Raw genomic sequence first — 14,269 nt, 5'->3', positions numbered from 1 at the left:
CTACCGTATCCGCTTGTACCCCTGTTTGAGCCTGTCAGTTTTGCGGATCCTGGTGAAAGTAACGTCCAAGCACTGGTAGACTTGGGACGAAAGATGTGGGAGCTTGTCCCGCTACTTCCCTGCTCGCGCCATTGCGTCAAAGATTATCTTTAACCGTTGCTACCAGCCGTTGTTGTTCGCGAACTCCTCCACCTTGAAGTCTACAAGAAAGCTTATTGCTTCCAGACAGGTGCCGGACGTATCACCTGGTAGGTAATTCGAATGCCTATCTGGTTACAACTTACAACAGTGCTTCCATGCCCTAGTCTCTCGCTCCATTGATGCCGCGGAGACTCCGCCGAAGATATCAGGGCCATGACACAGGAAGTTGAATACGTGCGATTCTCTGGGCAATCTACAATTCCTGGCCATACTGTCTGCAGGAATTGAAGGACCTCAAGGTTCGGGCGCTTCCGTCACTCGGTAGAGGCTATATGTGACTCAGTATTGTCTTGTCATCTACAATGCTAGACAGGCTGTGCCTAGTTGAGGAAAGATGGGTTACCGATGGCGGGTTGCAACCTCACCACGTTCGTGGCCCATGCGTCGTCTCCAGGAGCTAGGCCCGTGACCTTCCGTTGCCGTTGTCAGAAATCCCAAGAAAATCCCAAAGAAATCGTTATACGTAAGGTATCCGTAGAGTGCTCGTTGTGATTCAGGGGCAAGTCGCCAAGCGCGATGGAAACCAGTGGTCTGGACCATTAGACCCAGAAAGGCGCATATGGCAATGCGTCGCGCCCATCTTTGATGGATTGAACGACCCTTTCATCTCGCTTTTGCTCTTCATGCATGCTTTGACTTTGTCACCTCTGCAGCACTCGAAAAGGTTGCAGGGCTAGCGGCCCGCGGTGACACAGCTGCCGAGATGTTCCAGCTGCATGGGAAGTGCCTGAACCATTCCATGCCTCAACTCTCAATTGCGGGCGGCATCATCCGATCAAGCGACGCTACGTTGCTGCACGTAGGGCGGCGCGGCAAAGCAGAGCCTCGACCGACGGCCACTACCAGTACCGCTGCCGCCACCACCACAACACTGGCTTCTCGGCGGGCGTGAGGAAAAGCCTCTCAAGTCCGGGACAGCGGACCAGAAAAGACGGCCTGAATCAGTTGAGTAATCTCGCGCAGGCTCAACTCGGAAGATTGTCATGACAACAACTCTGCGATTCGAGGTGTCGTAACAGCGAAGCGCTCGTGAGCAGGCCGCTACTTTACATTAATCCTGACGTGCCGCTTGACAGGCCAGAAAACTCAACATTGGGTTATTGAATGATCCGCCAACGAGGTCACTTCTCGGGAGATGTGATTTCATCTGAGAGTTGGGACGAACTAGAGTTGACGATGGACGATGATCAAAGAGCATATTACCCAAAGGTTCTATGTCCGCTTCCACCTTCACTTGCAGGACTTGATCTGGCATGATGCGCAGCCAGGATATGCCATCAAAAAAAGAAGCAGCCGCACTTGACGATGGTCTTCCCGAATTATGCTGTGGTGTTCCGCTGCACCCCGCATTTCCTTAGTTGTCGTTGTTGGCCCTGTCGCCGCAAGTCTCGGAGCATCGTCCCTTGAAAACCTTGCCGATCAAACCTGATCTGAATCATCCCAACGTCTTCGGAACTGACAGACATCAGACAACCGAGTCCCCTGGCACCCCGAACAGCAAAGGGACAGAAAAAAGCTCGGCCCGTTGTGTTGTGATTTTCTTCTTCCCCAACAAGCTCCACCCCTCTGTTAAGGAAGGTCTCTGATCTATCCAATTCTGGGATGGATCAATAGGGAGTGATCATGCGTGTCACAGTTCATGGTTGTCATGCGTCTTCTGCCTCGGCCTGCTCCCGAGGCCACGAGTATTGCGCTGTAGAGACTAGAGTTGACCCATAGGTGTCACGGTTTCCCCCGCGTCCAACAATACTCCTTCTGCTGCCCTCGAAGCCACGACTGGTTGCCTCGCTTGCTTAAGGACCTCGTGGAATGTAACACTCTTGGTCGCCTCTACCAGTCTGTCTGGCGTTCGGTCTCATTGTACCACACGACATGAGCATTGCCAGCTTGCCAGGCACGTGCCAGGCTGAGAACCTAGGTCACAGTTTGAGGTATCGTTGTCTTGTAGAGATCGCCGGCCCAGCCAACCGACAGGGCTTAGGCAACCCGGCCCAGGACATATGGTCGTGCCTTTTCCGCACAAGGCATTCCTGAGCTCGAAGAGAGGCTTCTCTTTCGGTCCTAGCGTAGACGAGCTGAGCCGCTAGCTAACGGGATCCTAGTGTAGATGGGGAAAAGGACCGTATTGTGGTGGTGTATGTTCCGCCCACACCTCGCTCCTCAACTCCAGATTTGCGCAAAAAATGATCGACCCTCCAGCTATCCGGGGCGTCGTACATGCCACAAAGGGATCGCCGCAATCTGGCGCACTTCAGTTGAAGCCAGACTAGCGACACTGCCGTCGATCTCGCGACAGGGACCGGCGCTGGACAACGCGACTAGGATAGCGACACCATCTTTTGCTCGTCCAGATCTAGGGAATTCTGCGAGACAACCGTATGGATGGATCCCTGCCGTGTCAGACACCTTCAACTCCGAGTTTCCTGTTGTAGATCCCGAGGCTCCTCGCGATATTCGGCAGTGGACCTGTGGGTTTCGCTCCGCCCACTTGCCAATCTCTAGTCCTCCGGATAACCTCTTTCCTTGATGCAGGGAACCCGCCAACATACTCTGACTTCCGCAAACCCTGGCTCGGCACAAATACTCGCAGTGTTCCGGAGGTTCTGCTACAAGACCTAGGCAGGCCTGCATGGCGTGAGTCGACGTCACTCAAGAGTTTGATCTTCTCTCATCCTTGCCCTTCTTATGTCCGTTGTTGATCACTCCGGACATGTTAGTGGCAGTCAAGAGACGGTCGATCACGACTGGAAATTAGACTGTGATCCGCTTGTGGTAATGAGGCTGTAAAAGCGAGAAAGGTCAGCCGGGCTCCCAATTGTCCTGCTGGTTGAGTCATGGTTTGTTGACTGTCGGATCGCAGCTTTATCCGACTGGATATCAAAGTCAAATCCGGATGCTATGCTTCAGAAGTCCATAGGTGAGATATTCGGAGGGTCGGCGCCTTGCATCAGTCATGGCGCATCCAGAGCTGAGCACTTGTATACTGCTTCAGATGTGAGGTCGCCACCAACACCAGGCTATGCGAGGACCTTGGGACGCTTGCTTGAGACTCGTCAATGCCGGTTCCGAGGTCGGAGCAACCTTTCCGCACGTAGTATCTAGAACTCGAGGCGCGGTGGGGATAGGAACATATAGGTACAGCCTGAATGTATGATGAGGCCAAACCGGTCAGGAATTTGACGTCCGTGTTGATGAGCGGTCGACGATCTGGTTAGACGCACCCTAAATGCAGCCGAGTATGCTCTTCAAGGTGTTCCACACTCACTTCGCTCTCGTAGTGTAGTTCGTTCAACTCCTGTAGGCGGTGTAGTTGATGGAGGCGATTTTAGATGATGATTAGGAGGGGGGGCGGGGGGGCTATGGCAGTGGTAGAAGATGGCGAGCTCTAAGTTTGAGCAGAAGATGAACCTCAAGTAAGTAGCGAAGCAGCGCGGAATCTGTGACAAGCTTGGATAAGACAACAAGAGTACTAGACTCAGGAGGAGCCACCGTCGGCCAAAAGCAGGACCGTTTTCTTCTCTTCTTCTTCTTCTCCTGGAAGGATCGTAACGGAAGGCAAGATATCGCCACATGTGTAGGATATCTGCCCACGCCAACGTGTTGGGAACTTGGGATCAAACGGAAGGCACATCAAATGGAAGTAACGGCGGCTCGGGTTCGCTAGAGGCCTCCTGCTCCTCCTCCTTCGGATAGTCTCCCCGAAAGACGGGAAGTGAAGGTTTACACGGTTCTGAACCCTCCAAGGGCAGGCGCCAGCAGAGAGACCGGCCACACACAAGACAGGAAGGCATAAACTGTCAGGTTCCTTCAAATTTCAGAAATCGCATGACATATTCAGCCCCAACATATTCTTACTGCTTTGAAACCTTTAGGCTATCATAGAAGTTGGCGTCGCCGAATCAAGCACAACATTGGGACCGATTCTAGAGTCTGGTGAATATTAACCCTCACCGGCGTACCAAACAACAGTTTCTGCTACTGTATCATACCGTACAGCTCTCCAGTAATAACCCGATGGAACGATAGATACAGATCTCGAGGTGAGTGTCCCTTTTTGATGATTTCCTCTGGGGCTCACGGAAGCCTATTATTCTCAACTAGCGTTCGACCAATACCAACGTATGCCATTATGAATACTATGCTCCCCTTGCAGGGCTCTGTGTCCCTTTCCGTCGCAACTCGTTCCCCTCTATCCTGGAAGAACGAGCCTTTTCGGAAAGTCGCCGAAAGGTTGATGGGCAAGGCTTGACCAGGCCCCTCGAAAAGAGACAAGAAACACAGCTGCAAGCCTCAATTTCAATCAAGCAGCCGTCCCAAGTTGGACGCTCCAAACTGCCTTGTCAAGAGAAGAAGGCCACTCCGCCGAGTATCTCCATAAAACCAACACGGCCCAGGATTCTCCGTACCAGACTGTCAAAGGCCGCGCTCTACGGCTTCCAATCGTGAGTTCATCTAGTAGCCTCCTCAAGACGCCCTACAAAGTCAAACTATGACACCCACGGGCAACATCAACGTTGGGCGTCGTAACGACGAAAATTGCAATGCTTCTCGGAAACTTCACAACCTCGCAGGACAGGTCCTTATCTAGGTCACAGTAATGCGTTGTCGAAGCCCGATAGCAATCATTTTATCCGTGTATCAACGTGCGAGTCACTGCGAGGGGCTGCTGTCCAATGTGGAGTCGAACCGGAAATCACGCGCAGAACTTCTCCTCGAGCGCATCAGTTCGCCGGCCACACTCGGCGAAAAGAAAGTATGAGGTGGGATCGTCCTACCTACTCAACAAGGCATGTGGGCTTGCGGGCGTCCGAACGGGGACCGTTCTCCGTAACGTAAGCATGGACACACGGAGCAACTGGTGATCTCCGACCCGGACCGGTCGCTTGTAAGTCAAAGAGGACGAACTCTGAGGTTTTAACGGCGACCATCAATTTCTACAGCGTTATGACGTCGAGTCGACACGATTCTCCATGGTGCTGTTTACCCAAGCGAAAACCATAGGACCTCATTCAATGTAGAAAAATCCGATTCGCATACTCAGTTGCGGCAGACCGGCACCGATCGATTAGCCCCATATAACCCGGAACAGCGATGCCAACTACGGCCCCACCATCCCGCGCCGACGTCCCGGCACTGGCGCTTGGGGGGACGGAAGACCATCCAATGGTAGCACATGAAACCAGCCAGCAGCGGCCAAAGCACCGAAGAAATGGCACACGGCAACCGGGCGTATCCGTTCCACACGTTTACAATTTATCCAAAAGGTTTCCTCTACCATTTGCCCTACCGATTTCCGAGCGAGAGTCACGTTCTGGCTCTGTCTTTGCTCAAGAAGATCAGTTGAAGAACCGTGGCTCCTTATCTAAGGGCAGTCAGTTTACTTTGAGGTGTCCCTCACAAACCGTAAAGAAACTTCTCGCAACCGTAACTCCCATCCCATCAAGCTTTTGCAGCCACGGAAGACTGAAGGAGGGACGAAGGATGGCCAACACCTCTTCCTCTCGGAGTCCCTCCCCGCATCGACGTCAGCAAACCACCTACCAGCCAAACTCAGTTCCTCTGATCCAGTGCCGTCTCTCTTCCGTTACCTTCCCCCCTCCACCAAATAGCTCTTCAGCCTCGGTTTCGTCAAATAAGCCGCCCTGTCATCGCCAAAGTCACAACCCAAAAAAGCCAAACAGGCCTACTCCCTGCTTGAAATGCTTGACCTGCTATCTCTCAGAGTCCCACGGGCGACCCAAGCAACCGGCGCACCGGCAGAGGCTTTCCAAAAAGACACAGGCAACGATATCGCTGCTAGGGGAACATTCTCACACCCACCATAATCAGTAATCAAGACTGCAAAGGAGAAAGATACCCAATGGTAATTTGTCGCATTTCAGAATTTGACCTCGAACTTGCTGAAGCATGACATCGCCGATCGTGGTAGAAGATTCCTGGACATCATTAGCTTGACGTTTGCCTCGATCGAATAATGAATCGTCAGCCATGATCCCTTTCCCACTACCCTCCCGTCTGTGCTCCCACCGACTTTGTCCACGTTCATTTGCGCAAATGGATGGGTGTCATGTCAGCCAAGCCTGCATGCGCGCATACGTTACCACTACAAGTTTAAGCTCATTACGGTCAGGCCCTAGGTGCATGTGTCATAAAACAAACGCCAAAGATAAGAAAAATCATGATGAGAGTCAAGAAACTTTTTAATTTCTGGGAAAACCACCCGCGTCTGGTAGGTCCTCCCTGGTATCATCTAATGCCCGCCCCACTCAAATAGAAGTATGTACAAGTGTTGTTGAAGAAACAGTATGGACCTTTGTCCGGTTGACTGGACGCCGGCCCTCTGTCGATTAGTGCGTGAAATACCAATTTTCCTCCCCTCTTCTATGGGCCTGCAGGAACGGTCTCGACGTGCTCTCTCGATTGTAGTGAAACTCAAAAAAACGCCGCTTTGTGATTTAAGGTTGATTGTAGGTGATGATGATGACTCGTTGAATTTCCGCAAACGGTGTTCAGACGTCAAGTCACGCCAAGCCTGCTCCCGCTCATAGCGCGAACAAGACAGCGGCGAAACCGGCCATCATGAGCGAGATGGAAGCGCCGCTTGTAGAGGCGGCACCGGGGAAAGGCACGATGGAGCTTGTCGGCGAAGAGGTGGCGGTAGGGGCGGCGCCGGTTCCGCTCATGGTCGCCGCAGTAGTGGTGGAGCAATTGTCGTGCGTGTCGGGCTTGGTGATGAGCTTGAAGTTGGCGCAGCTGATGCGAGTCTTGTTGGCGAAGTGGAAGACGAAGCTGCGGTTACCGAAGAAGGAGCCGGGGCCCTCGACGATGGAGAGGTAAGGGTCGACGTAGGTCTTTTCGTAGTCGACGGCGACGGCGCCGTGCTTGCCGCTCAGGTCACCGACCTGGCACGTCTCGGGCTTGGAGCTATCGCATTTGGTGGCCTCGCCGCGGATGAAGGGATCGAGATGGGCGAGCGTCTTGGTGCAGTTGCCATCCTCGGGGACGGGGTCAACGTGGAGGTGGTAGGCTGGAGGGTGTTAGTCGCAACGAAAATAAGAAATGAAAATTGAGGGAATGAGCATACTGAAAGGACCGCCCTCCTTGGGAAGGTTCGAGAATCGGACCTTGAATTCGACACCCTTGCCATCGGGGGCAGTCACGGCGACGATGGAGCCCTGGACGTTGCCCTCAAGCGAGCCGGCCTTGTAGAAGGGCTTCTCGGGAAGGACAGCCTCGTAAACAACACCGGCCGGGTTGGAGACGATGGTGGCATCGCCAAGTTCCTGAGAGTCATGTTAGTACGCTTGAATCCTAGCATGTGAATTGAAGACGTGGTGACATACGCCAGTGGACTGGGAAGCGACACGGCTAACAGCCGCGGCGGCGATGATGGAGACGACGGAGAAGGACTTCATTTTGGCGGTGATAATCTTGTTGCAATATCCTAGGTTGCTGAGGGGCGGGATAAAACTGGTTGGAATGCGGCAAGCGATGATCAAGGGCGAGCTTGTGAAGTTGGGGGTTAAGTGAAGGGTAAGAGGGGTTGGGAGAGCTTCTTAAAAGAATAAGAGACCGTGGGGATGCCCAGACCAAGTGATGATCCAACTGGGGAGGTAGTGAGCGTAGGTTGGAATTGGAAAGCTAATGGAGATCTGCAAACGGCAAGAAGGTATTGGGTTGAGACTCTTTATGGCCCACACACACGCTCACTCACACGAGAGAGAGACTCGAGAGAGATGTGATGAGGATGGGACCAACGACAGCCCCCAATGCCACGGTAGCTTGGCACCCTACAGGCCGGTATGTATGCGGAATGCCAACGGCAGGGTGAATGACCGCACCCCGGCTGCGCTAGCTCCAGATTAATCAAAGAAAGGAACGAGAGTCAAGAGGAGGCCACAACATCGGATGCTTTGAGCCATCATGTATTTCGTACGACCAGGGGGGAAGAGGAGTGGAAGGGGATGTAGTGTAGAAACGGCAGCTAGCCGTCGGCGCATCTAGGCGAATGAGAAGAATGTTTCTCTCGCAAGGTACGTATCGAAGCTTTGCGCTGCCGGGGTGGACCTTGTGCACCCTGTGCTACGAGAGAAGAGATGATGGAAGGGCAAGCTGCAATCTGCAAGCTGCAGGAGGGAGAGTCATAGGAGGAGGAGGGCCAGGAGTTGGGGGGAACGTCAAAGAGACAAGGCAGGCAGGTGAGTTCGCAGGCGGTAGGTAGAAGGGACCGTCTTGCTCTTTCGTGAGTCGTGACGGGCAAAGGAAAGTTCAACTCAATGACAAGGAGACTGGCCATTGCCTCAATAGCCGACGGGGTTTACCTTACTAGTATTGATTAGAGTACGGATACTTCGGTACGGGAAGCGGAAGCGAACACAACCTCCTTCACTCTGAGTATTCGCAGTCAGGATGAATAGATGGTCAATAGCTACGAATGGAGTCCCTGTCCCACGCCTAGAGATCTCCATGACATGGTCGAGCCAAGCAAGCACCAACCTCGGGACTTTTGATAGTGTATCCGTAGCTGTAAGGGCCGGCAGGGGCTGCAAGGCGAGGAAAGGAAACACACAGAGAAGGGCCAGAATCCTGGTAGGCATCTTGCCCGATTTGGCATCTCGCTTGCTGGGATTTGGTGCGGGAACAGCGGAGGGTAAGACAGGCGGATGAGCTCGCGCCAGGAGCGACGGGAGGGATGGGCGCAAGGGAAGGCAAATCCATTAGCTGCCACTGGGCAGACGAGACTGGGGTAGCAACTCTGAACTCTGGGCTACTACATACATTGCATGGAACAAAAACAAATAGGCGGTTGGTGATGTCTGACTTTTGTTTTCCCATGCACTGCGCCACCTTGGAAACCCATTTCGCCCCTGCCAATCAGAAATAGATTGCGCGCTCCAAAGAAACGTGCCAACGGCGAACACAAACAAGTTCGGGGGCTTTTAGGGGCACGCAGCTCGCAGATGCGTACAGATACTTATGTTGCTGAACATGCAGATAGCCGCTCAAAGAGCAGGGCAAGGCTGACGAGTCGGTGGTCGTGGAAAGAGGGAAGCTCAAAGTTAGACAGAGAAGCAGTGTCACTACATGTCAGAATTCTGCCAAACAAATGACCAAGAGCATTGGTAGAAACAGAGGCTGAGGCAGAAACGGCGGCTATCCAGCCTCCTCTTGACGTACAGCTGTTCGTCTGCCTTGTTGTTGGTTTCAATGATGGAAATGAGCCTGCTCTACCACGAGCCTGGGAAGAGGTAGACCTTGATTTATCCCAGGCACCAAAGAAATTGTCTTTTGGTACTTGCGGGCGCACGAGCGTGTGACGGACTATGTTGGTGTTGAGTGGATATGATGACCATGGTAACGATGATGGTCATGATGACATTGATGTTGGCGGGCTGAACATTAAGGTGGTGGAGGCGGAATTCCATGGGGGCCTCGCTTCAGGCCGCCATAAGCTGTGGGCCAGTGAACAGTCGGCCTTTCTCAGCGTGCCCGTTGAACAAGCACCTTGTCCCGTCATAGACATCCTGGCTTGCATCCCCGACCCAACCAACGTCCAGCTGAGGGGCTCCTGATGCGAGTTGTGAGTGACATCTGTGAGCTCGGATGCTCTACCAGTCGTCTTCTGCATCCAAGCGCGCTGTCTCCTTCGCTCAGATGAGTCCGTCACTTTACCCACTCACTCACTCTTACCACATGGAATCCATTAGGCGCGTTTTGAAAGACAACGGCTTCTACGAGGTCCCGTATTCGACTGTCCGTCCCTTGCCCTAGGACCTTGATCAAAACTGCTGCCAGCATGACAGGGGCTGATGAACGGCCCCCGCAGACTCAGACGCACTTTGGTGCCAGGCGGGAAATAGAAAAATGGGCAGATGGTTGGGTTGGTGACTGGAAATTTGGGGGTAGTTGCAGACTGCAGACACCGGAACCCTGACGATGAACATCACCAGGGTTGGAAATTAGTCTAGTCTAGTCTAGTACGGCCTGGACTAATACTAGGCTAGTTTAGTACGGCCTGGACTAATACTAGGCTAGTTTAGTACGGCCTGGACTAATACTATACTAGACTAGTATTAGTATACTAATTAGTATATAATAAAAAGTTACTATTTTTGGATTTTTTTTTAATTTATATTTTAAATAATATTTTTATTATTATTTTTGAATACTAAACTTATATTTAGAAATATTTTTTCATAAAGTTAGTATTAGAGATACTTATATTAAAATATTTTGAGATATATAAATTTTTTCTAAAACTAATTTAAAACGTTTAAATATATCTATTTTTATATAAATATAATAAAATAAAGTAAATATTAGTAATATTTAATAAAGATATTAAATATATATTAATATAGTGTGTATTACTTAAGTTTTAATAACATATTAATTAGAATTTAGTTTTATTTATTAAATATAATAACGTTTTAAATAAATAAAGTATTTGATTGGTTAAATAATAAGCTTATATTATTTTTATATTTAATATGAGTATATATTAAAATAAATAAGATTTTATTAAAGTTTTAGTTTTAATTTTAAATCGAGTTGAGTAATATATATGGGAGAAAAATCTTATAATATTTATTAATTGAGCGTTTGGTATAGTCGGTTAAGACCTACTTTATATTTTAATTAGCTCTTAATTTTAAGAGCTAGGGGTTCAAATCTATATTTAAGTAGTACTTTTTCAGGATTTTATAATATATTATGATTAATATTATAATAAATATTATAATAAATATTATAATAAATATTATAATAAATATTATAATAAATATTATAATAAATATTATAATAAATATTATAATAAATATTATAATAAATATTATAATAAATATTATAATATATATTATATATTAGTTATAATAAAACTACTTAATTATAACTGTTAATACTCTTAAATTAATATTAAAAGGTTTTGAATACAAATTTAGAATTAATTATATATTTAAATCTAAAACGTATAATAAATTATATAATAAAGTTAATTAATTATTTAAATTAAAAATACTTATTTACTATAAGTATTATTACTATTTCTAATTCTATTTTATTATTATTATTATTATTATTATTCTTCTTCTTCTTCTTCTTCTTCGTTTTCTTCCTCTTCTTCTATAATATTATCTATATCATTTTCTCTAATATTATACGTTTTTTCTAATTCTTTTAAAGTATTAATTTTCCAATATTTTAAAAGAATTAGCTATTTAACAGTACTAGGTTTTAATTTATTTCTATTTTTAGTAATAATATTACTAGAAATAGAAAAAACCCTTTCTACTGAAGCAGAAGTAGCTGGTATAGCTAAATATCTTCTAGCTATAATAGCTAATATTGGTAGTCGTATAGAGTTATTTTTCCAATATAATAAAGGGTTAACCTATTAAATAATTAATAATTATAAATATAAATAATTATATATAAATATATATAAAAAAGACTTACTTCTTTAAGTTGAATACTTTCGTTTAAATAAGTATTATACTCTAGTTCTATATTATCATTATTAATATAAAACTCGTTATCCGGATCTATATCCTGAGATATATTAATATTTAATATATCTTCCTCAGGAAAAGTATTTTCTTTTTCTTTTTTAACTCTATATATTAATTAGTATATATTTAATAAATAATAAAAAGATATATTACTTACGAATTATATTCTTTAATTAATAAATCTTTTACATCCTCTTTAATAGGATAATAATGATCCAAAATTCTATTATTACTAAAATGTAATAATTTAAATCGAGGATCTAAAATTAAACTTAATATATGAGGCTTATATTTTGATAAGTTTTCAGAAGTTAATTTCTTATCAAAATAGTCTGATAATTTAACTACTCCTTTAGTTAAACTATTAACTAATATATCATAATAAGAAGCCTATTAAAATTAGTTATATAATTAATAAATATTTAATAAAAACATAATAATATTTAATAAAAATACTTACTAATTCTGGTAATCGTGATCTCGAATCTCGAAACTTTAATATTAAATGGTCTAGTTTTTTATATATAGTATATATATATAATAAACCTTTATTTAAATTAATATAAAGTTGAGATTGAAGTCGGGTAGATGGTTCTATAAAGATTTCAAATATAGATTGAAGATCTTCTATAGCTTTAAATTCACTACTACTAATAAAAATCTTTTTAAAATTTTTATTATTAGTAGTAATAAATATATATTCTAGAGGTTTTCGTAACTCTAAGAATATATTTAATATTCTATAAGTAGAATTCTATCTAGTTGAATTATCTATAATAAATTAGTATTATATAATTAATAACTTAAAATACTAACTTACTTATAGGAATAATTCTTTTATTATAATTAGAAGGTAAATACTCTGATCTTTTAGCTTTATTAATACCTTCTACTAAAAGTCTTTTTATCTCTTCAGTATATTTAACCATAATACAGATTTTACGTATACGGTTAAGTAGACCTATAATAATTTATTAATATATATTAATTTTAAATATTATAAATATTACTTACTACTTAATAAATTAGAGGTTTGAAAAAGACTTTCGTCCTCTATATCTAAAGTATTATTAATTATACTAATATTATTAGTATAATTAAATAAGTCTTCTTGTATAATAGTATTAGATATAAAATCTGATAATATATCTTGTACTACTATATTAATAATATGAGCTATATATCTAATATCGTTTTCAAAATTATTATTTAAAGATTCTTTATAAGAATCTTTAAAAAACTTTAAAAACTTCGTATTATTTGATGCATTATCTCTAGTAATACTATAAAATATTAGTATAAATTGAATTAATATATATATAAATAAACTTACCTAAAGATATTATTTAATGAAAGACTATTATACTCTTTTAAAGAGTCTAATATCTCTGTATATAAATAAAAACCCGTATGAGATTCATGTAGGTCTTTAAATACTATAATAATATTAGTTAATATATATATATATATATATATATATATATATATAAATATATATTTAGATTTAATAAATAAATACATACCTACAAGCTTATATTTAAGCTCAAAGTTACTATTAATATAGCTTAATATAATACCTAAATAGGCATCTTGTGATTTAGAAGTCCAAATATCTAAAATAAGGGAAAATTTCCCTAAGCTTTTAATATTGGCTTCTAATTCGAAATTTATAATAGAAAGAAATTTACTAAAAGTAAATTCAAGTAAATTCTTTACTTTATGTCGATTTAAAATAGGGTTTGCCCTTTAAAAGTGTTAATATATATAAAATTTATAAACTTTTATTAAATAGAATTTAACTTACTTATTATAATAGTTTAATAATTCTTTAAAAGAATTAGAATCTAATATTGAAAATGATAAATTATTTTCAATTATTAAATTTAATATCTTTAAAGTAGCTTCTTCTTCGGTAAATTTAGTTATAGTACTAGTTCTAGGTCTTTTTCTAGTTTCTAAATTAGAAAAAAAGTTCTCTTTAGGTACTATATTATTTACTAAAAAAGTAATTAATAACTAAATTAGTATTATAATAAATAAATATATAAACTTACTTTTTTTAAGAGATTTTTCAGATTTTTTATTATAAGCAATAAAAGGGTGGTTTTTTCGATAATGCTTAGTAAAATTAGAAGTTTAAAAACCTTCTACTTTTACTATCCAGCTTTGGGAACAACTATATATTTATTAGTATTTTATATATAATATATTAAAACTAATATAAATATTAATTTACTTACCTCGAGCACTTTATTTTCATTTCTCTTTCTTTATTATAATTAATAGGTAAAAGACTTCGAATAAAAAGCTCATTTTTAAAAATATAAGCTTTACTAATATCTAGTTTAAAATCTTCTTTATTATATAAAGAATCTTTAAACTTATTAGTAGTAATACTACTATTAATAGATATATCAGTAGTAGTAGGAGTAGGAGGAGGAGGAGTAGAATTCTGGCTAAAATCTTGAGAAGAATCCATTTTATAAAAATAATTTTATAAAAGTATAAGTATATAAAGTATAATAATATAGAGATAGTAGTAATATATAAGTTAATATAAT

General features: G+C 43.0%; 3 protein-coding genes across 3 annotated transcripts; 1 reads left to right on the top strand and 2 right to left on the bottom strand.

Annotated features, from left to right (window-relative positions):
- Positions 1-1,788: 1,788 nt before the first annotated feature.
- On the bottom strand, positions 1,789-2,832 carry CCOS01_07868 (uncharacterized protein; the record flags this gene model as incomplete). The annotated part of the gene is made up of 3 exons (XM_060456031.1): positions 1,789-1,903; positions 2,036-2,115; positions 2,419-2,832. The coding sequence occupies 3 exons, from the start codon at positions 2,830-2,832 to the stop codon at positions 1,789-1,791; spliced, it is 609 nt and encodes a 202-aa protein (XP_060313923.1).
- A 1,426-nt stretch (positions 2,833-4,258) lies between these two features.
- CCOS01_07867 (uncharacterized protein) lies at positions 4,259-4,450 on the top strand (the record flags this gene model as incomplete). Its single annotated transcript, XM_060456030.1, has 1 exon — positions 4,259-4,450. The coding sequence occupies one exon, from the start codon at positions 4,259-4,261 to the stop codon at positions 4,448-4,450; it is 192 nt and encodes a 63-aa protein (XP_060313922.1).
- A 2,293-nt stretch (positions 4,451-6,743) lies between these two features.
- Positions 6,744-7,616, bottom strand: CCOS01_07866 (superoxide dismutase; the record flags this gene model as incomplete). Its single annotated transcript, XM_060456029.1, has 3 exons — positions 6,744-7,228; positions 7,286-7,484; positions 7,545-7,616. 3 exons carry the CDS (start codon positions 7,614-7,616, stop codon positions 6,744-6,746), a joined length of 756 nt encoding a protein of 251 aa, XP_060313921.1.
- Positions 7,617-14,269: the final 6,653 nt, after the last annotated feature.

The sequence above is a fragment of the Colletotrichum costaricense genome (assembly GCF_030867565.1).
Source record: "Colletotrichum costaricense strain IMI 309622 chromosome Unknown Scaffold_7.1, whole genome shotgun sequence".
NCBI lineage: Eukaryota > Fungi > Ascomycota > Sordariomycetes > Glomerellales > Glomerellaceae > Colletotrichum > Colletotrichum costaricense.
Note: the sequence above shows the minus strand (reverse complement) of the source record. Positions and strands in the feature narration are given on the sequence as shown.